Genomic DNA, 24,335 nt, shown 5'->3' on the forward strand with positions numbered 1-24,335 from the left:
GTCTTTGGCGGCTGCAGTCGTCAAACAAATACAACAACAACAAAGTACGCTAGCAAAGTGTCACCGACAAAAACACTCACACAGCGTGTACAACAAAGACACCCGCTAAAGTGTCTACAACAAAAACACTCGCTAAAGTGTTTACAACAAAGACACTCGCTAAAGTGTCTACAACCAAGAACTCTGGGAGCGACCCACAAATACTTAACTCAAAGATCAATGGCGTCCTCAGGAAGGCCCGTCAATCGTCTCGCTATACCAAGGTCTACGCCAGGCGCCAAAACAGGTCTACAGTCAGGGCAGCAGTCCGTCGCAGCCGTTAGGAGGCGGGAATCTTCGCGGGAAAAGTCTTCGGGCCACTTATTTCGACAACAGGATCGATGAAGCGGGGTGCACCTTCCCTCGGAGATTTCACACGAAGTTCCTCACGATCGTCGGGCTTGGACCGGTACCACTGATCGAGCCCCACGTTGGGCGCCAACTGAAGGACTGGGTTCTTTGGACCCAGCGGTGCCAGGGCACAACACCTGAAACCTTCGTGGGTAACCTGCTCCGGCGTACAAGTCACAGAGACACGGGACACTTCCTTCGGCGTCAAAGAGTCAAGGTTTATTTACTGCAGGGAACACAGAAGTCACAGGAAGTACATCGAGTGTAGTTCGGGGAGACTGCTTCAAATTGTATTTGTGGATCGCTCCTTTTATACAGTTTTTACCCATAGGATAACATGATACACAATAGTTTACAACCTGGTTCCCACAAGTCGCTCTCAGAGGGGTCGCTTAGATCACTTTGAAACACACAAGATCCGGAACATAAGTGCGGAAACATTTGGCGGTTCCCAACTGTAAAAACCCATCTTCCCACCATTAGCAAATTCCAATCAGCAGTAAAGTAGATCGAAATAGGAACGAAGACAGGTGCAGAGGAAGACGGAGACAGTAGGGAGATCGGAAAGGGTGTAAAAGGGGAGTGTCGAGAAGCACGAGATACAGGCATCAAAGGGACGTGCCTAATGAGATGCACGACTGAGACAATAAGCCCGTGCGGCAAGATGAGCCTCGAGCGGCGCCATCTGCCTTACAGTAGCATCCCCCTCGTCATAAAGACACTTACAAAGAACATGCGTCTTCCGCCATATCTTGGGAGTCCCAGGGTCGCGAAGCGGACAGCGTCCGTTCGCTGGCTACTTGAGGGCAAGAGACAAAATGGATGCCGTATCTAAGATGGAACCCGTGGGTACAGATGACAAACCCACATAACAAACGAACGGTTTAAGTTAGCACAGCGAAACTGCGCACACTTACAAAACTCGTCATTTGCGGTTCATAGATACTAGACTCGACCATATTCGTGCGAGTTAAAAACACCACTTACAATTGTCACGGAACCTCATACCTGCAATGCATACTGGGTGATGTAGTCAGTGTGACATCATGATCAGGACTGTCAGGACAGCTAACACAATAGCATGGTAACATAATTGGACAGGTCAGGATAACCACTGTGCACTGTTGGCATGTACTTTAATGCAATGGCATTGCAGACAGAGCATTGAGAAAATTTACATTTGTGTCATTTCAGGCGAGTCATCTCGCAGTGCAGCTGAGGGCAGCAGAGGCAGGTCAGCCAGGCCAGAGGGGAGTGAACACGATGAAGACAGCATGGCTGCAGGGAACACCAGCTCTGCGCCATCGCAGCCAGCCAATCGTTCACCACAGACATCACCACAGCGCCAGGGAGGGCCGCAATCCCCTCTCACTCAGTCACCATTGCGACGTTCACCTACACCACCACCATCACCATCACCACCACCACCACCACCACAGTCAGGCAGGAGGCATGCCGTGATCACCCTCCAGCAGATGGAGGAGTCGGAGGAGGAGGGCAGCCAGCGCCAACAAAGTCCCATTGTAGAGAGATCCAACAGGGAGCGGGCTGGTTCAGCATCCGAGGGTGCGAACATCTCATCACGACGCCGCAGGGCAAGGCCGGTCAGTCCAGTGGAATATGAGCAGGGTGGCAGTGTGTTTGCTGGACTGGAAGGAAAGATGCTGAAGGTCCAGCGCCTGCAATGGAGGGAGATGAAGGCGTTACACAGGGAGGTGGCAGACATTAACAGACATATGCACAAGATGGAGGAGGGTATCAGTGCCATGGGGGAGAATATGTCTGCAGGGATGGAGAGGGTAGCAACCTCGGTGGACAACCTGTGCAGCCAGCTGCAGCAGGACCGTGTTGGCATGCGCCGACTGAGAGTGAGACTCCAAGACTATACTTCGTCGGTGAACCGGCTGGCCAGTACAACAGCACTGATGTGTCGCCGGTCCATCGCCATGCAGGAGAAGATGTCGCATTGCAGCATGGATGTGGCCAGGGGGATGGTGTCCATGACCTCAGTGCTAGAGCTCATGCAGAATGCTAATGCCTCAAATATGGAAGGGGGGGGGGACAGTGAGGAGGCTTCCAGCCGTGGTAGCGTCACACCCTCACCCACCGAGTGCAGGAGGCGTAGTGGACGTACTGTCCCAGCACAGGAACGGTCAAACTCACAAGGCAGTGTGGATGGGGAACATGCACGTGCAGCACGGGGACGCAAGAAGTGAAGGACTCTGGCTGTCCACATGCATGTGATGGGTGATGTAACCCATGTCCAATTGGACATTGCTCAGAATGCTGTAGGTGTGCCAAATAAACACCTGTACATGTAATTGGAAATGCCTCAGTGTCGTTACTCACTCAGAAGTAGTGTGATGTTATCTCTGCCCGTCTATGTCTCCCATCATGTTCAATTGCAGCACCAGCCGCGCTGGGCTCTGGCTGAGGGTTGTCCTCGTCTTCGTCCTCTGACTCAGTCAGTTCCACTGCAGTTCCTTTTTTGGTGGCCAGATTGTGTAGCATTGCACACGTAGCAATAATCTTGCAACATTTTAAGGGGCTGTACAGACGCGCACCTCCTGTTTTGTGGAGGCAACGGAATCTGCTTTTGAGCATACCAAAAGTGCGCTCCACCACGTTGCGTGTGCTCCTATGTGCCACATTGTATCTCCTCTCCCTTCGGGTGGTTGGGTTCAGATATGGTGTGAGGAGATACGGCCGGAGGGCATATGCGCTGTCACCTATGAAGAGAAGTAAGTGGCATTGATTGGTGTGACCAACAGCTTGTGGCAGGGTGTACATCAGGGTGTGTGACATTTACTTACCTAGTATGTGTCCGTCGGCAAATTCACCAGCAAGCAGACGTGTATGTATGCCACTGTTCCTGAAGATGTAAGCATCGTGGGTACTCCCGGGGTATTTGGCCACAATGTCTGTGATAATGTGTTTGGCATTGCAGATCACCTGCACATTGATTGAGTGGGTGGATTTGCGGTTCCTGTAAATGTATTCACTTGCTGCAGGTGGGCAGATGGGAATGTGGGTCCCATCGATGCAGCCGATCACGTGGGGGAAGTGGGCAATTTGATAGAACTCCAGTTTGGTTCTCTGCAGCTCCACCTGCGTACTGGGGAAGGATATGTAATGTTCCATTCTGTCCATCATGGCGTCTAGGAAGGTGTTGAAGATCCGGGAGAGGCAGCTCTGTGATACTCCACCCACTGCTGCTATCACACCCTGGAAACTTCCTGATGCTAGCAGGTGCAGGCAGCAGAGTACTTGGACATGGGGGGGGATTGCGTGGGCCCTTGGTGTCTGATGCTCCAGATAGGGTGTTAGGTCCCGTATTAGCTCCAGGATGGTGTCTGGGTGCAATCTGTATCTCTCGTGGATTTCAGCGTCTGTCAACTGGAACAGAGTGATGCGTACTCTGTACACCTGCTCCTCACGTCTCCAGATCCTCATTCCTGCTGCTCCCAGCCGTAGGCGCCTTGCTATGAGATAGAGGCCTGCCATTGTGGTCATACAGATGCATTTTGGGTGTGTTTATATAGACTCCTCCTGATTACCACATGCTCCAGAAACGTGGTAATTAGCGAATCGTTATCACCGATTTTGGCCAAATTCGGTAATACCGGGGTTTGCTACATAGCATATTTGGGGGTTTTACCGAATCGTTTCTACCGATTCGGATCTCATTGTTTCGGTAATTCCGATTCGGTGACGGAAGGTTTTTACCGATTCGTTATTATCGATCCTATTCGGTATTACCTACATCTCACATGGCTACATATTTGTCGGTAACACCGAAAATGAGCCATTTTCGGTGTTACCGATCGGTATTTGGCCACCTACATATGGCCCCAAATCATTTAAACCCTTGTTTACCACATTATACCTAGACCAAAAATAGTGGTAATTTTGTAACCAAAATAATCAATGTCCAGCAATTTCCAACTATACCTTAACCTGAAACATGCAGTTATGATCAGAATTCTTAAAAAGCCTCGCAAATTGGTGATGACAGAAAAGAAGGGTATTTTTTACAAATGGAACGGTGAGAGCCATGCAAAAACGGAATATTCGATTTCGTTTCGGCCTGGATTTTATTGGACTAAGCTATAAATATTCCTCATGTTGCTAAATGTATGGTTATTGTGCAAAACCCTAATAATAAAAAAGAAAAATTGCTGTTTTGACGCTTTTGCAAATATGTGAGTGTAAATGCAAAAATTAAAGCATATTATCGCTACAGTGATAATAGGACAACGGAGAAGTATGGATTGTAAGAGTCAAAGAAACAGAGAAAAATACCTAAAAGAGTAAGCACAAAAAGGGGGATTGTTAAGCAGACATTTTTTGCGATGTTTTGAAAGTGAAAACATGCAACTGCTTCAAAAAATGAATGATGAACTGGACATGTTAAGTATGGTGGAATTATTGATTGACATAGACACATGGAATACACAAGAGAACACCGATTAACTTCCTTCGTAAAACGTCATATAATTAATAAACCAGATAATACAAAAGTAATCACTGGGTGCTCTTTTTCTTTTTAAAGTAGTTGTGTGTGCCAGTTTATGACTCTAATATTGCCTTTTGTTTTTGTCCCTGTCTAGACCGAAAAAAGAGGTTATGATCATCGATCCATCAGGCAACACCTATTACAACTGGCTGTTCTGCATTACTATGCCTGTCATGTACAACTGGACAATGATCATAGCGAGGTGATGTGCAATAACCAGAACTTTTTTTTGTTGGAATAGGCTGAAATGGAAAGAAATGATTAGGAAATGTTCTGATCAATATTAGCAATTTCTATTGCGCCTGATAGCCAGTTACAAAAGTTTCAGGCTGCAAAATTTTGAAGAATTGGAAATCAGACTCTAATTGTATTGATTAACTTACCTATGCAACATGCTTTCTGAAATTAAGGTAAATCCGAAGTTCTGGATCGGAAATAAATGCCATCCGAAATTATGGATCCACAGTTGTGGGACTATTATCTACTGGGTCCAGAAACTGCTACGTTTCTCATTATGGGTTTGTAAGAACAAAAATATTCTTTGTGCGGACAGCTATGCTCTACCTTTTATCAAATGTCCATGCTTTCCACATTTTTCCCCCGTGGCACCGACATACTGGAGGTTGCGCCATATCGCTTTGATGTTGCATCACCTTGCCAATGGCCTCTCCTGGATTCGAGGTACACCATAGTGTCCCCTCCACCCAATGTGGAGACTGGCTCGTGCCTTCTTACAAAGCTCCGATGAGACTGGCCAATTAAGCAACATTTAAGCAATAGTTTCCAAAGGAGAGGACACTTCCAAGTAGTTCTTAACAGCTGTGTGATCAGAGGGCTCGAGGCAAAGACAAAGATCTTTCTCCGCCCCGCTGAATACCTGCTTGGGAGTGCCTTCCCCCTTGTATAATATGACTTTTAGTCATCAAACCTTTAAAATGTGGGTAGAAATTCATAATATTGTTCATTAGAAGGTTTATTGTTAACTAGCATTAATTAGGTGGAAGATTACAAAAGCTGTATTTGTAATTTTTTTGTTTTTTGTTGATGAGGCTCTGACATTTTTTTCCCTTTGAAATACATTGTAGTGAATTCTGTTTCGGAGGGTAGGGGTGACAAAAAAGGAAGGTTAAGATTTTAGTCACAATCTAAATGATGTATTAGTGGTGCTCTACTAAGTTTAGAAATTGTGGTGAGTTGTAAGATAATTGCACCCTCAGAAAAATGTTGAGACTTTACTATGGAAATGATTGTTAGGCACTAGTCAAGAATTTAATGTGATATAAAATGCTAACATTATATTCATGTCAAAAGTGGGGCATTCCTGTACCCCATGTTGCTGGAAGTGTGCCTGCAGAATTAAAGCATTTACTGTGCAAGAGCCTACAGTAAATTAACAAAAGGAAGGTTTTACTTGTGGCATACAAATTATGGTTTGTGCTCCAGAAGGCTGAAATTAGGGCACAGGAACTTCAGATTCTCAAACATGTTTCTCATCCATCTGAAAAATAAAAGACAGTATGCTGAGTGAAACACACAATCCCAACTGCAGCAGTCGTTTGCCAGTGGATTTGCCAGTATTCTAATCTAGCTTCTCCAGAGTTGTTGTGTTGAGCATCTAGAATGCTAACATTCCCTATTCATGACAAAAGTAAGACATATCGTGACGCCATGTGGCAATATGAAATAGCAACTGTTGTATTCAAAAGCTTTCCAATGGGGCAGGCTGAAGTAACCTAGCTATGTGGGGTTAATGCTTCTAAAGCTGCATCCTCCTGCAGTATGGCTGTCTGTTCTGCAAGCTAGGTAAACGCCATAGTTCTTTCTTAGATCCTCTGATATTTACAGGAAGCTGTCAGAGTATAAAGGTGTAGTGATATGTGGGTTGATGTTGTAAGGAGGCTTATCTCAGGTACAAGCTATGAAACTACTGAGTAGGCATTCACATCTAGGAACCAATCAAAATGCATCAGTTTAATAGTGTACAGCTGTCTAGTCTACAGTTATAAATAGTGGATAGACCTTTCACATGTAACCTATTAAAAAGAAGAATTTACATTGTATAATAAAATCTGGTCAGTCTTCCATATCTGTGGTACATCCCTGCTCCATGGGCATCGTCTGCCTTCGTTCTGAAGATATGGTACATAAAGCCTGTTAGAACTGGAGGTCTCTAGTTGGCAGAGGTAGGTACCACTGTCCAAATAGGGACCCTTGTTTCTAGACAGGGTTAGGAGGAAACACTCTTTAGATAACCTCTGCTCACCCCCTTGGTAGCTTGGCACAAGCAGTCAGACCCATCCAAAAGCAATGTGTAAAGTATTTGTACCAACACTCACAGTAACACAGTGAAAACACCACAAACTGACTCCACAACAGTTTGGAAAAATAAAGGTATTTAATCTAAACTACACAAGACCAAAACGACAAAAATCCAACATACACAGTTCAAGAATATAGTTGCAAAAGAGTTCTTAAGGTTGCGATAAAATAATCCACAGTTGCGTGAAAAGTTCACAGTTGCGTCACGTTTAGCCAACAGTACCTTTTAAATGCGACAAAGTTCCAAAGCAGAAGATGGTGCGGTGGAAAACAAGCGATGCGTTGCTCCTGAGACTCTGGGGAGGTGATGCGACAACCCCGCTGCAGCAGCGGGCGTGTTGCGACGAATCCGGTCTGTATGGGGAGGAAGGCGGACTTGTATGGATTCCGGTGCATAGGGTCCGTAGGAATTTTTCTCTCGCAAAGGCACGATGCGATGATCTTTGGAATTGCGACGATCTCTGGGGCGACGATGCGCAGGCCAGCGGTTATCTCTCTCTCGCAGCTCCTCGATGCGATGGCGTCTGCGATGATACTCACAGCGACGTGATGCGGTCCGCAAGCAAGCGGTGCGGCGATCTCACCCAGTGACCCAGCGACGATAGCGACGACAGGCTCGGTAATTCCCCCTGGAGGCCCATAGGAATGAAGAGGAATTACCGAATCGGTAAATACCGATTCAGTAAAAGGGGGAACACATTGAAGGGTGGCAGGGTGTCACTGTGACACCCTGTTGCACCCCTCAATTGTGCATGGGTGCACATGTGGCACACATACATGCCCTAAGGGCATGTATGTCTGGCACATGTCACTGTTTTAAATTGCAAAAAATTGCTTCTTTTAGGGTTTTCGATGTTTACCACCAACTTGTAGTTGGTGGTAAATAATGAATCCTAAAATGGGAAAAGCACTCATTTGAGTGCTCCCTACATTACGGATTCGGTAATTTACCGAATCTGTATGTTAAGAATTCGGTAATTTACCGATTCCTTAAATTACCGATTCGGTAAAATACCGAATCCTACAATCATGCCACCTACATCTGAAAAGCCTAATACCGGTCGGTAATGGCTAAAATTCAGTAATTTCGGCCGTTACCGACCGGTATTAGGCTACCTACATCTGGCCCTAAGTGTCTTATGAGTTTGGTGGACAGGGTACAAACGTGGAGTACCCTGTCCATCAAACTTTCAGTTAAACAGCTCTATTTTGAGTCAGATAAACCATCATGCTTCTTGCAAAAGAGCATTTGCTGCAGTGCTTAATTTGTGCTGGTTTCCGGTGCTCAGCAGCGACACTTATTTCATGGGGCCGAGTCTATATGATTTTTCTCCGATGGGCAATAGGTCCTGTAATTGTTAAAAATAGTTCCTGTTATCCTTCTGTGAAATCAAATTTAGTTTTGGTTGGGAGTGGCAGGATTATTTTCAGTGGCAGAAGCAGCCATGCATGACGTTATGAGAGTGGTCTGTTTGAGCAGCTGGAGTAGCGAGACGGCCCTACTAGCCAGGTGCCTGATGTCCTCATGAGTTCCAACAGGATTCAGGCAGCAAGAAAAATGCCAATATAACGCTGCCCACGATGATTAAATGTTATTCTCCTGCTGGAGAAAGATTGGAGTTTTATCTAGTGACAGTTTTGTCTGTAGCGCAGAGGGTTAATGTGCCTTCTGCAAAGAACATGTACCATGCAGATTACAGAACTGTATTTATGTGGATAGGTTAGTGGATTTTTGTTTTTGACACAGAGATCCTTTTTGCTACTCACTGTTCATAAATTACAATCCTAATATAGTACAGGCAGCAGACTCAATCAATTGAATTTTGTACTTTATTAGTTCAAAAGTTCATGTGGAAGCCTCTCTGAATAGAGTTGAAAGTCTGACTTCATTTTGAAATAGGTAGCAGTGGCATTTTGTGACTTCTAGCCTGATCATGTAATAGAACTATTTGTTTGAAAAATGAGTGCCTGATTCTCCATCAAAGCGTAATCCCAATGGTATATCTGACACTTTATTATCTTTTATCAGGAATACCTATTATGATGCCACAAAACATCTTTTTATGGCCCAAAACCTTGACACAGTTAAAGTATCACCATTGTGTGTCTTAGACAGCACAGCTATATATTGATGACACAGGCCAAGAATGATACAGCCCTGTCATGCCTCAACTTACATAATTAATTACTGAATATTTAATAAAGCAGTGATGTACTCTTTTCTTGCTGTCCCTCAGTATCTGCTTTTCTTCATCCCCTTCACAATAACCTCCTTGCCTTGTCTTGATTCTTCCTTCACTTTCTGCCCTACGTCCGTGTTTTGTTGCCCCTCCTTATTACCTGCTTTTCATTTTTCACTTTTTTATCTTTCCCTTCCACTCTCCTTTCACACGCTCTCTGCTGTGTGCTCTTTTTTCCTTGCCTTTCTCCTCTTTTCAATTTTCATTTGCCTCATGTTCCACTCCAATCTTGCACTCCCAATCTCTGCTTTCCCACTTCTCTTCGCATTCTTTGCTTTCTGTATCTACCTTTGCCTTCAGACCTCTCCTCCATCCTCACTCTCCCTTTTATGTTTTTACTTCTTGTACATATCTGTATATCCCCTAGAGGAATCAGTGTTTGATCTCCGGATCATACATTTAAATCTTGATGTGGCCACTCAGTCTTTCATCTTTCTGAGGTTGATAAAAGTAGTGCCATTGAGCTGGATAACAACATTTTTAATTTGGTGTCAAGGCCCACTCTGGTGAATATGTGTTAAGGACACAGAAATGTATTATAATCTTTTGAGTTTCAATGTATTTGCAATATTACCTTGTCATTATTCCCTCTGTCCCTTCTTGACCCAGTACCTTTCATACTCATATCCATTATCCTGACCTCCTATCTTTTCTTTGTCCCATCGTTTTCCTTTCCTTTTTTCTCAGCCTCAGCATCGCCAGCCATGCCTCCTTTCCTCTTTCCATTCTTGCTTCCTTACAACCTCATTCATTCCCTATCCTTCCTCCCTTGGTGCATTTCTTCCTTCTTCCTCCATTCATTCCTTACTTTCTTTTTTTCCTGCTCCTTCCTTCATCCCTTCTTTAATTTCTTCATTTCGTATCCTCAACCCTTCCTTCTGCTTTTCTTCTTCCTTTCTCCCTTTCTATTCATCCATCACACATCATTGACATCTTTTCTAGATCTATTCTTTCATTTCTTCCTTTCACATTCTTTTCTTATTTCCTCCTTCTTTCATCCATTACTCATTTATTTCCTCACTCCAGTACTCCCCTTCCTGCCTGCATTTGTTGCTGTCTTCTTTACCCCTTCCTCCACCCCTTCATTTCTTTTAAACAGCACAGTACAAGCACATTCTCTTTAGTGTACAAAGCTGCCTCAAATGACCTTTCCTAAAATTTCATTTTGAGATTTACACACATTTTCTCATTTTAATTCACTTTTTGTTTGTTGTTATAGGCTTGCATATATATTACATTACATTATGTTATGTTATATTTATTTGTATAGCACACCAATCCCCGAAAGAGTATCCAGGAGCTTCGGCAGGTGCGTAGGTGTGAGTTCCCTGAGGTGCTTATGCTTCTTGAGGAACTCACAAAGTGAAGTGGTCGCTATATTTGTGTTGAGGCTTGTGGATGTGGGTGGAGCCAAAAAAGGAAGTGGGTGGGCAACTGGAGGACATGGGTGTGACCTCCTAAAAAATGTGAGCACCTGCACTTAATAGTTTGAAAAGTAAACACTGCTATGCTGACTGGTAAAAACCATTGACCTATGACCCAGTGACCATTGGCCAATGGACATCAGACCATCTATCAATTGAAGGCTGACTTTTCAACGTCATTTATTTCCTGACCAGGATCACGTAAGCAAGCGTAACGGTCCTAAAGAGAAAAAATATAAAAATGACCCCCATACACTTGGAGAAAATTCCCAGTTTGCAAGGATCGTTCATGTTTTGCTTTATAAAAACAAACTCCCACTTAGATCATTTGTCGTAAAAGAACTGCAAGAAACCATTTTATTTTCTTTGACTAAATAAACATTTAATTTTAGTTGCCATTACTGAGTCAAGGTATATTTTATTGAAGAGATATGATATCCGGATTGAGGTAATAGCATGTAGACTGAGGTGAATACCTGTTTGTTCTATGGCAATAAGTAATAGCAATCCCACTTCAAGCTCGTACCACATAGACATTGTATTCATCACATCGCTCAATTATCATAGGCCATGATATGTGATTTACGAGTTTCAGGTCACACCACCATTATAAATGTGCTAAATAACTGAAACTATACAAAACAATAATAGAATCCAGTCCTAGAAAATCATTAGTCAGAAAGGTTTTGATATCACACACAGGAAATACTGTGGGAATAGCCACAGCTTGTAAACGTGCAGCCTTTGTAATCAGAGATGAAAATTGCTAAATGTAAAGCAAACAACTGAGCAATCAAAATAGTATTCCTCTGAGTTTCAATATACAGAGGTGATAACCGCCAAGCTCTCTAACTGTATATCATGACTCAATTGGGCATTTTGATAAACAATATTGAGACTCTCAAATTTGTCTTTTAACTGCATAAACTTTCAGTGACTAAATAGAAAGTAGGAATATGTATTTGGTAAGGACTGACCTATGAAATTCACATGATCAAACCCAGTCTTGAAATTTTAAATAAGAATCCTGCAAGATAAAAATATGCCTTTCTAAAGAAATGGAACAAAGGATGAGCAACAACATAAACACCGATAAAATATTTGGTTTACTCATTCTCTCTGGCCTTTGGTCTGGTGATGGTACCTGTGGGTGGTACCTAGGCAACAATTCATGTTATACTAAATTGATTTTATGGATCGGTGAACAAAATAAAACAATGCACATGAAAATATGCCTTGACTAATGAACTAGATAGGGCATGGCATGAAATCCCACAAAGTTATTAGACTTTTTCAGTGAGAAAATGTTGGCGTATCTCTAGTAGATATTGCACAAAGCCACGGGCTTTTCCTCTGAGAACTATGAGTAAATTAAGCAATTCCAAAGCAACATTAGAGTAGAAAAACAATTGGTGACATTTCAAAACCAGTTTAGGAACAAGAACATTTTTTTTAAAGGCACTAAAATTGCCAAAGTTAGATTACGTAAACTAGAAATATGAAGTTTTAAAGTTTAGAAAAAAACAGTGAGAAAAAAAACCAAAGCTCCAGTGGGGCGCTTGAGTGATTGATGCCTTTGCAGGGTCATTACGATTGTCTGTAAGTCAGATCCCTTCCCGCTGTTCTTCAATCTTCTTCTGATTAAGAAGACATTATGAGTGTCAAACTCTCCCACCAGTACAAGGCAGGACACTGGGCAGCTAAGGTCCCATGTATTTGGATGTGATAAAACACAGCACAGATTCCTATCCATTCTATCTAACGGTAACCCGCAGGAAAGTAGCCCTACTGGTCTCATTTGTCCCTGAGCCAACAGAAGAGCAGCTGGTCTGATCTTTGAGAAGCCTTTTCAGTTGTTGGGTAAAAGGGGCAAGCAAGTTAGAACACAGTCCTTTCCAAAGACAGGTGAAGATTCTTCTGGTTCTGATCTTCTCCAGTTCTTCATGAGGTGCTGATGGTGAGACGCTTTTCTTATAGTAGTCATATAAAAGGGATTTGGCAAGAGATCCCAATCCCATACTCGGGCACAAACCCTGAGTCAAACCAGCATTAAAGCCATATTTCCTGTCCTCTTACTCTAAATCCATTCCAGAAATCCCTGCTCTGGGGATCTTTCAAGGTGGCAGGACCTCAAAATCTCTAATTGGAGCTTTTTGCCACCAAGCCAGTCTCCTAAAATAAGTAAACTCCTTTGGAAAAACACCCCAAACGGATTCTGATCCCATGACACTGCTTTGATGACAAGAGACAAAATTGCTGGCAAGACACCATACGAAGGTGCTTCTCACAACAGAGCCCTAATAACTATGGCATTGTTTCTCTGGGAGTTCCGCCTAACCCTCCTTATTGCCTATCTGTTTCTCTGTCACTGTCCTCTCCTCACGTTCCAAGATAAATATGGGCGCATATGCCGTAATTAACTACTCCTCCCTTCCTGCCCGAGATAAGCTGAGAGGTCAAAGTACTTTCAGTATACCAGAAAGGGATACTACATCTAATCATCAGAACTGGGAACTGCTCGTTACTGCCACCAGGGAAAGGGCAGCCGGGCATAACTGTGTAATGACTATTTAGGTTTCAGGGCGAGATGGGCAGCTTTTATTAAAATAATTTCTGGGTCATACTTATCAAATACTTAGTGCCACCATTGCACTGACAATTGGCAGCTATTACAGTGGTGCATACATATTTTCATAGCCATTTTATTAGAAAATTAGTCTTTCATTTGTAAGCAGGGTTTTACAAATGGCAAAGCATACTAAAGCCTATGCAGTGAAGTAGAGCTATTAATGCTGTCACTGCTGGACCAAACCAATCCCAAAAGAAACAAGGGGGGCTTAGGAAAAAGATACACTGTCTAACAGCGAGGGGAGACTATTCCACAGCAGTAGGACATTTTTGGTTAACAAAATAGTATTGAATACCAAGGTTACTGTACACTACTAATTCATTGCGTGGCATTGGGTTACAACTTGAGATAAAACCAAGATGACGCTCATAGTTTGAATGAAATCTTTAAATGTATTTGCAATGAAGCATACTTCTACTGAAAGGTTCTGACTTTGGAACGCACGATGCACGAGTATCCAACGTTGATCCATGAGGACCAGATGCATTTATTAATAATAATAATAATATAAGCAATAGCATATTTTAAGTAATATTTCGCATGAAAAGTCCAAGATTCAAAACAGTGCATGCTTAAAATTAGTCTTTTTGAGGAAATGCAACTCTCCAAAGGCCCACAGTATTTGACAATGTCAGAAATGAACCCAGTAATACCTAAAAAAAAGCATCTGTTTAGAGACGATCTAGCAGATAGTACATAATTCCCAACTAGCATTCGCCCTTACCGCTGTTACCCACTAAACTGCCACCCTACTGTGATATGTTGTCTTTCTGCCCTCTACTTTACACCCTACTCCCTGCAGCTACTTTTGTACCCATCTTGTATCATGTTAATTCATCCTGTCCTTCATGTTCATTCATCCTATGCTCAATGTTAACATATGAAGCCTAAGAGGCCATTGAACTCTTTTGCTCAAGTTGTTTGTGGTCATAATGTTTGAACACCTTCTTGAGATCTCAGCTTTTCAATGTATATCAAATGTTTGTTGTCCTTATGTAAAATTCCTTTATGTTTCGCTATGCCTGAGCGCTTTATAAAACTGCTAGGTAAATAAATAAATACTTGTGTACATACCGAAATTGGTGTATCGATCCAGCCCTTATGGACATATGATGACCACCCGTAACATAGAAGATGAAGCCAGATGTTGATGGATGCTGTCATCCATCTTTGGATTTCAAGGGTAGCCATCAGTAAACAATGGAGTAATCATCTATTGTTGTCTTTATGCAGCACTAACCCATTTTACAATAAACAAGGTCTACAAACAGAATATTGCCACCTGTAGAGGAAAAGGGCAAGTAAATTGAAGGGCTAACCAAATGCCAAAGAGTACCATAATGACCCCAAGTTTTTTCATTTCCTTTCAGGGCCTGCTTTGAAGATCTTCAGCATGACTATATAGAAATGTGGTTCGTCCTTGATTATGCGTCAGATATCATCTATATTCTTGACATGTTTGTACGGACACGTACAGGTAAATATGATCCATAATGGCGATGCTTACAAACGTCCTTGAATCCATGCAACACAAAATGTTAGTGTTAGCACATCAAAACATCTCGAGAGAAATCAAACCAATAGACAAACTAAAATGCAGGTGAGCAAGGTGTCCTCAAGTTTTTCCCCATTAAATATGTGTGGTGTGCTTTTTTACATGATGCAAAACTTTAAAGCATAACTAGAATCCTAGAAATTGGCTGGTTGATCTAAAAACATAATAGTGAACAAATACATTTTCTGGATTAAATTACCTGTCCTATTCATCTGGCAACAGACAGTATTAAACTTTCCTCTAAGTATTTCTGAAGTACCCCATCGGTGAATTTTGAATGCCACCTAGCTTAACTCAACTAGTACACTTTTCTTTGCAGTAGTCTGTATTCTGACCCTAAACACATTAGACCTTTAAAAATTATGGTATTTGAACTCTCCCTCTTTACAGGTTCCCTACAAATAGTACTTCCTATTGACCTTCAACCTCAGGCATTCACTTTGAAGGCTGGCTACATGCTGAGTTTTTGATGTAGATGGGAAATGATTAGGAGCTTTTATTCCCTGTTTATTCCTCAGGGATGTTGGACCTCGACTTTTTGCAGGGTTATCCTCAAACATTTTGCCTTCCTCCTGTATTTTTTCTGATCTGTTTTTGTTTGTGTTAGGTAAAAAGGGAAACTTTATATTAGTGGAGCCCATCAAATCATTACCAATAACGCCAGATGAAATCAAATCAGCTCTTCAAAAAAGCGCTAATGGCAAAGCTGCGGGCTCGGATGGGGTGCCCATTGATGGTTTTCAGTATAATATGGATTTCTGGATACCAATTTTACTGAATGTTTTTAATGCTACCCTGGAGGCCGTATTACCTGCTATGGGTTGAAAGTATTATCGTACCCATTTTCAAAAAAGGGGATAGAGAGAAGGCAAATTGCTACCGCTCAATATCTGGGCCAGCGATAACAATATCTTAACAGAGGCGCAGTATGGTTTCAGAAGGGGTATTGGGACAGTAGAACAATGTCTAAACTTAGAACTATTATTAGGGAAGTACATATTAGCCAAGGAGGGGGCGCTACATTTATGTTTCATCGACCTTACAAGCGTCTTCGACCTAGTCAACCATCACAAACTATGGCAAACATTGAAAGGACTAGTGGCCCCTATTGAAATAATTACATACTTATCCCAGATTTATTCTTTTTTAACCTCTAGGGTACGGTTTGGTAAAATGGGGGAATGTACTCTTGATTTTAGGGTTATGTGTGGTATCAGACAGGGATGTGTATTAGCGCCCCTTTTATTTTCCCTATACATTAATAACTTAGACCAGTTTTTACTAAATATATTGCAGATGACCTGAAAGTTGGAATACGCCCCACACCAGTATTACCATATGCAGACAATGCTGTCCTAATATCAAGGACAGCAAACGGTTTGCAACGCCTAATAGAAAACTTTGCCCTGTACATGACTGATAAAGATTTACAGCTAAACTTAAAGAAAACTTTTGTCATGACATGTGGGATCAACAGGCCTAAGAACAGACAGCACCATGTGGGCAGGTTCGCTATTAATAGAGTGCCATTGTTCTCATACCTGGGGATGCTTTTTGATAGGAATGGTACAAGGAACACGCATATTGAATCATGGAATATTAACTTTTTAAGAATCACAGAGAGCATTTTTAGATACTCAGCGAAATTGGTGTAGTGTTGTTCCTATATCCCTAATAGGCTCAGCGCATTGGAGTAATATACACTATAGTTTTGACATAGGACTGAGGTCAGTATGCCTCTATCGAGTACATTAAACTTAATTACTTGTGTGTGCCAGCTAACTCAGAGGTCACTAGAAACTTTATGGAATGAACAAGAAGGAATTAGTTCCTGACAACCGCATAAACATGACACCAAAACGCTGACCTTTCGCCTGGGAGCCCAGAGTTGCCGCATTCAGCCTGCCCTTGACCCTTGTGGGTTCCGCCATTCCCTGCAGCTGCTTGCCGCTTCGCAGGTTGAGGCGAGGGGAAGGCGCTGATTGGGAGGAAGTCGCCAGGAGCATCCAACCGGCTGCTGTGGGAAAGCGCTAGCAGGGTCTCAGAAGACCAGGAGTCCCTGCGCTGCACAGGTGTGCACGGCCGCCCCACAGCGAGACACGCCCACCCCGCCTGTCCAAAACCTCAAAAGGTGGCTGCTTACTCCACTCGGTGGGACACCAAAACGCTGACCTTTCGCCTGGGAGCCCAGAGTTGCCGCGTTCAGCCCACCCTTGACCCTTGTGGGTTCCGCCATTCCCTGCAGCTGCTTGCCGCACCCGCTTCGCGGGTGTCGCTTCGCGGGTGCCGCTTCGCAGGTTGAGGCGAGGGGAAGGCGCTGATTGGGAGGAAGTCGCCAGGAGCATCCAACCGGCTGCTGTGGGAGAGCGCTAGCAGGGACTCAGAAGACCAGGAGTCCCTGCGCGGCACAGGTGTGCACAGCCGCCCCACAGCGAGACACGCCCACCCCGCCTGTCCAAAACCTCAAAAGGCGGCTGCTTACTCCACTCGGTGGGACACCAAAATGCTGACCTTTCGCCTGAGAGCCCAGAGTTGCCGCGTTCAGCCCGCCCTTGACCATTGTGCGTTCCGCCATTCCCTGCAGCTGCTTGCCGCACCCGCTTCGCGGGTGCCGCTTTGCAGGTTGAGGCGAGGGGAAGGCGCTGATTGGGAGGAAGTCGCCAGGAGCATCCAACCGGCTGCTGTGGGAGAGCGCTAGCAGGGACTCAGAAGACCAGGAGTCCCTGCGCTGCACAGGTGTGCACGGCCGCCCCACAGCGAGACACGCCCACCCTGCCTGCAACGCCCCCTATCTAACATCACGCCGGACGCTCAGCGGGACGCGAGCGGGACGCCGAGCGAAGCCCGAGCAAAGGGCGGCCAGTCTGTGGCAGTCAGGGGCTGACAGAGGCTGGGCCAAGTCCCTAACATCATCTATACTGGTCCTGAAAGGTACTGTGACATTGCCAGAGAGTAAAACCCCAATCATGTCTACTCGCTCTGGGAAACTGCTCAGAGCTGGGGGCGAAGGGGCTGGGGGGAATCCAACGATAGGAACTATGGATAGGTTTATAACCAGAGTAGCAGCAGTCATAGAGAAGGAGATTGCGATGACGGAACGTTGCCTCTCCGGGGATCTCCTACCAGTTAGACGAAGTGGGCAAATTTCTATAATCGTGTATACACGTACAACAATGCTGCTAGTTGCTTGTTTGCAAGATTGCACTTTAGAATATCTTTTTAAGAAATTTGTATATGCTGTTAATCATTTTAAGAACTTTCATAATGTTCTCTGTGGCCAAAGCCTTGTCACCTCTCCCAATTATGGCTCCATCCCCACTTATTATAGAAGCGCCTGAGCATCCCCGGTTGTCTGAAATAGGCGAAAGTATAGACAGGTTAGAGAATTTAGTAGCACAGTTAACACCAGGTGTTGCCAGTGACGAGACTACGGGAGGGTGCGTTCTACCTTTACTTTCTCCTGTTACTAGTCAAAACTCCCTGCTGCCAGACCCTGCTCCTCCTGTGGGTCTCTCATTGCCCTGCGTGTTTCAGGGTGCTCCGAAACAAGCCAAGAGGAAAAGGGTTGTGAGTGCACGTAAAGGTAGCCATCCCATACTCTTTAAGCGCCCCAGGAAGCAAGGGTTAAGGGCCACGGGTGCAAAATTAGGTAATGGTCAGAGCCCAGAGCATTTGGATGGGTTAGGAGAGTCTCCGTCCCAGGAAATGGGACTTGATACCAACGACAAGCCACCTCCTATCCAAGTCCCAGTTTGCCTGGACCAAATCATTGATGCGCTCAAACACTCTCTGACACCGCTTCTAGACCAAATCAAGAGGGTGGAGGCCAGAGTAAATAGTCTTGAGCAGTCGACTCTTGACAACTTTTTTTCACTCAAGACTCTGATTAAACATCAGACTAGGAATAGTGAAAACCCCACATGTGGCAGTTTGGGAAAAGGAGCAGCAGCTGTTGCTGCTCCGGTACAGGATCCAGTCCCACCAAAGGCGGCTTCCCCAATAGCACCAAGTGTGGCTCCAACTCTTACTACCACTGCCCCACCTACGTCCAAATCAGGTCCCGCCCTACATTCTATTCCAACTCAAGGGAACCCCATTAAGGTCTCTAAAGTGCATAAGAAAGCAACGCAACCAAAGGCTCCAGTGGGTGGGTGTAATTCTAAACCTAAGCAATCACCCCTAAACAGTGCCAAGACTAAGGGAAACGGGGCAGCTTCGCCAGTTAAATCTGTCAAAAGCCATTCGGCAGTACCTGCTCTAGCTGCACCCGCCTTGAAGAAATTCTCTGGCAGTCCCTATGCTGATCTCCCCCCGGACTGCCATCCTTATGTCGTTGTGCTGGTTAAGGTCCCACCCTTGAAAGATAACCAACTAGAGACCCACCAGGCCTTAAAAAATAAAAGCCTCCACTGGCTAAAAACAAATAAACCACTCCCTGCGGGCGTAGACGGACTAATCCTTGGTGTCCGCAGGGTGGGCTGGGTTGGACAGGGCAAGAAGCAGTTGGAGGGAGACTGCGTTATTATCAACTTCCAGGACAACAGAGTAGCCAGATCGATCTGTAGCCAAGACCAAGCGGTGGGTGGCCCTGGAATTAGCGCAGTGGACCTGACCTATTTTTACCCGCGGCCTGCTAACCACGCCATTTTTAGGCCTATTATGGGGGAAACGAGCAAGGGTGCTAGTGGTGGAATACGTAGTATGTCTGAGCCCCTTTTCTATCCCCAGACCGGGTGGCCAGGTCAAAATTGTGGCCTTAGGAGCTACTGACTCGAGGTAACGGGAGGACTGGACAGGGGGGAACTGGGCGAGTCTCCACACGGTACTGCAATGTCACCTATTTCTCCCTCCCTTAATAAAACCCAAACTACACCAACGGTTACCTTGGACCCTTCGGGGGTCCTAGTTTCTATTGGTGTTAGGGGATCACTGCCATGCTCGGATAGGGTGGCTCCATGTCAAGAGATAGTTTCCCCATGCGCCCCAGCTGTGATGGACCAAGCTTTGAAGGTCTTCAGCTGGAACGTTGCTGGAATAGCCAGAAAACTGGCACTGCCCGACTAGAATGCATTAGTGGAAGAGTATTCCATATGCATTTTCCAGGAGACATGGAGTAGGGAGCCAGTACACAGGGTGGGGTACTCTGCTTATGCCATCCCAGCTGTTTGCCCAGATTCGGGCAGGGGACGACCTTCGGGGGGCCTCCTTATCTGGGTAGCTTCATCCCTAAATTGCAGGGTAGTGGAAACCAAGACTAATAGCCCTGATTTGCTTAATATCACATTGAAGGACACCAGGGGTTGTGTCGTTTTGAATATATTCAATGTCTATGCCCGAGGCACTAAGGGGGGAGGCAGTCTCCCACAATCGCACTGTTGGAAGATCTGTTAGGGGCAACTCCATACAAAGCCTGCACCCTGGTTGCAGGTGATGTCAACTGTACGTTCGAGCCCTTGGGCTCGGATGTTACCCAGGACCAGGATGAGGAGGATGGTAGGAGGGGATACCAGTCCTAGAGCTGCCCCCGATCAAAAAGTGGTCAGAGGTGGCACTGCAGCTAAATGCCCTTAGTATAGAGTATGGCCTGACGGCTCTAAATGGAAGGACTAGCTCGGATAAGGGGGGTGCCCATACATATAATAGGACCAATCACACATCAAGAATTGATTACATCTGGCTTGATGTGTGTCTATGGAGCTCAGTGAGGGATATGGTAATAGTGCCTTCAGTCGAAAGTGACCACAATTTGTTGTCCCTCACTCTAGCCCCCTGGTGGTCTGTTAGCAGTGGGGGTCCTGTACCTAGCCCCATAGTTGACCTAGGTGAGTTGGAGGTATCTCTTTGCAGTAGGCGCCTGAAGTGGTCATAACTTCTCTTGTCTGCCGGAAAACTTGAGGCTGTGTCCCAACTTCTGGCCCTAGCCCATCACAACTTAGGCACAGTCGATGGAGGCCTGGGGGAGGTATGTGAAGTATTTTGCGACCTTACTGGGGCCCTGACAAATCTGTTCACTGTGTGCCAGAGGCATATTGGGGTGAAAGAAAGGGCTAATAAAAGAGAGGGCTGGTATACCCACAACTGCAGGGAGGCGAAAAAAAACCTAGTTGAGGCAGTAAAAGCAAAATCTCAAGTCAGGACAAGGGAGGCTAGGAAGGTCTACTCCAAGTCTATCCAGATAGCAAAGAAGGAATGGGAGGAGAAATTCTGGGCGGATTTGCTGGCTGCTAGCAAAGGTAAAGACGCCAGGGGGTTTTGGAAATTGATAGGTTCCCGTAGTAGACCCGATGATACCCTGAGGACCTGTACTATTCAACCCCAGAGCTGGTTTTATCATTTCTGGGCCTTATACTCAGCGACAGAAGGGACCCTAAATGAGCCAGCTGTATTCCCCTTTTCGATGGAGGCTAGCACCCTTGGCTTGTTCACACCGCGGGAGGTTGAGAATGCCATTAAGACCGTGGTCCCATTGAAAGCTGCTGGCCGGGATGGGCTCCCAGGGGATTTACTGCGGGCCTGCCCATCTGACTGGGGTCTTATGATCACGGCCCTCTTGAATGCCATCATGGAGGGTGGCCCGATCCCAGAGTCGTGGAGAGGGGCAGTAGAGACATTCCAGGGAACTATAGGCCAATAAGCCTGATTGACTCTACACAAAAAGTAGCCGGAAAAGTTATCCTGGGGAGAATGAGAATCAAGTTCTATCGGACTTCCAGGCAGGCTTTCGCTCAGGAACAGGCACAATTGAGCAGGTTTTTAGGTTAACACTTCTGCACTGGAAGGTGGTGGAACTGGGCAAGGGCAGTCTCTACTTGGCCTTCATCGACTTGAAGACTGCCTTTGACCTAGTTCCCAGGGAGGAACTCTGGAGGGTTCTCCACGGTCTGGGCTTGCCCCCGTACATTCTGTTTCTCCTCACCAAACTCCACATGAACAACTTTGCCCAGGTTCGCTGGGGGACAAATGGCGAAACAACAGATAGGATCCCGGTTTGTAGGGGTGTCAGACAGGGTTGCGTGTTAGCTCCCACACTTTTTCCTTATATGTAAACGGTGTGGTGGAGCATCTGCTTCAGGAACCTGCGGACGCACCCTGCCTGGGGGGTGTTCGGATCCCAACATTGTTGTTCGCGGATGACACTCTCCTTATCTCAAAGACCCCCCAGGTGCTTCAGAAGTTGTTGACCCGTTTTCAGGACTTTTGTGTAACCAGAGGGCTGGTGATAAACGTAGAAAAAACGAAATATTTGGTACTACGCCCACCAAGGAAACTAGGTCGTCCTCCCACTTTGAACTCGGTCCCTCTGGAGAAAGTATCCGAATTTGATTATTTGGGTCTACGCCTGAATGACAAAATGAGCTGGTCTTCCCACATCGACAAGATGGTTCTTTGTCACCAAAGGGTAGGGGGTGCTTTACTTAAGGAATATCATGCATCTCCCAGATCCTAAGTGGCGCCCGCAATTGAGATCTACAAGGCAAGGGAGGTTACTTCTGCCCTCTATGGCGCGGAGCTATGGGGTCACTGCAATATGGATTCTCTATCCAAGGCCGAAAATAAGCTCCTGAAGGACCTCTTAGCTCTCCCCTTGAGCACCCCTACAGTTCCGGTGCTCTTGGATTTGGGCTGCAGAAGTATCAAAGACCAGGCCCGTCTTCGCCCATTGCTCTTATGGTCTCGCATATGGAGGGTCCCGGAACTAAAATCTTATGCCGAGGGTCTATCAGAAGTAATGAACATGGGGGGCTGGAATAAGATCAAGTGGCTGAGGGACACAAAAAATCTTTTGGGGGAATTGGGCCTGGGAGATTGTTGGTCCACAAAATCTGCTCCTCCAAAGGCAGTCCTCAAAAAACTATATTGGGACTGGGTCTCTTGCCAACTAATTGGGAATCCACATCACTGCAATTCGACTGCAGCGTTCCTTAGAATAAAGGATGTGGCATTATACGAACCCTACATGGACCTAATCACTATGCCAGCGGATAGGGCCCTTTACTTCAAGTTCAGAGTTGGCACTCTCCCGCTAGGGGCAACTGTATCTAAGTGGAAGTCCCATGCTCATTTATCCCAATTTTGTGCACGCTGCCCAGCCAGGCCTGAGACGGTGGCACATGTACTTTTTGAGTGTCCAGACTATATCCACCCAAGGAGATACTGGTTGAAACCCCTCTTCAAACGCCTGGGAACACGCATGCATTTGGTGGCTCTCCGAATTTTATTGACTGATACCTCCCCTCTTATAGTCTGTGGTGTCTCCAAATTTTTAAAACGTTCCTGGTTGATTCATTGCAATAGATTGTCTATTTCGGTCTAATCCCTTTTTAGCTAATTTATTCTAGGGGGACCCCTATAATTTTACCTTCTTAAAACGTATGACATACCTGTACTTTTTGTAATGTTGTTTTTATAATGTATGTTATGCTTGTAAGATGTCTTTGCATATCGAATAAAGCTTTCAACCAACGTGACAACTTTGTTTCCTCTAGAATCAGAACAGTATCTTCAGAGTCATGGAAACAATAGATAACCGTTTCACTCAGTCAATCGTGCATGCTTTGTTTCTACAGAGTTGCACAGAAATAGAGAGACAAGAGTTTCAATAAAAAGGGTTTATTGAACAGTCTTTTTTCTCATGCAAGAGATATGAACTGCTACAATCCTAAGACAGAATGCGAAGTATAAAATGTACAGAGTTAGCAGTAAGATAAAATAATACTGTAATAGCATGTCTTGTAGCTATGACATATATTCGTTGAAATACATACATAAATAAAACAGGCTACAATACCCATCTGGTGCTTCTAAAATAATCCTACCCCGGTGTACCTAACCTAAGTGTAGTACGAGGGAAGAAGTAGGTGCTGTCTTAGTCTGGTTTAGTTATGCCAAGAGTTGCCAAAAGTTTCTCTAGGTTCTAATCAGCTCCATAGCTTAGAATGAGAGAGGTTGGTATCTCTTTCCCGGAACTTGATCTCTAACACCCCGTAAGGGAAGTCGTAAACACTGGAGCTGGATTCTCTGCCAGGGGGATGACAGAGTCTGGTCAGTGCGTCAGTTGGGCACTTGACTTCCTTCGGGACTTGCTGTGGTGAGCTGCGTCGTGCAAGTAGGTAGTCAAACCGCACCTTGCCTTGCCATAGCAAGTGAAGGCATATTTAGAAGGTGTTTAGGAATGCCAGTATTGACGTAAAAGTCGGGCATAAGAAAGTCATGAATGAACCCCTAAGGAATAGATGTTCATGCATAATAAATGAGTTCTTGG

At 45.0% G+C, this 24,335-nt stretch overlaps 1 protein-coding gene across 1 annotated transcript in view; it reads left to right on the plus strand.

Moving 5' to 3' along the window:
* Window positions 1-24,335, plus strand: part of CNGA1 (cyclic nucleotide gated channel subunit alpha 1) — a 151,948-nt gene that overhangs the window by 69,084 nt on the left and 58,529 nt on the right. Inside the window, exons 5-6 of the mRNA XM_086963358.1 lie at window positions 5,001-5,108; window positions 14,889-14,995. Of these exons, the coding sequence (XP_086819484.1) occupies window positions 5,001-5,108; window positions 14,889-14,995 (215 nt within the window). The remainder of the gene's footprint in view (window positions 1-5,000; window positions 5,109-14,888; window positions 14,996-24,335) is intronic.

Source organism: Lissotriton vulgaris, chromosome 3_1 (assembly GCF_964263255.1).
Source record: "Lissotriton vulgaris chromosome 3_1, aLisVul1.2, whole genome shotgun sequence".
NCBI lineage: Eukaryota > Metazoa > Chordata > Amphibia > Caudata > Salamandridae > Lissotriton > Lissotriton vulgaris.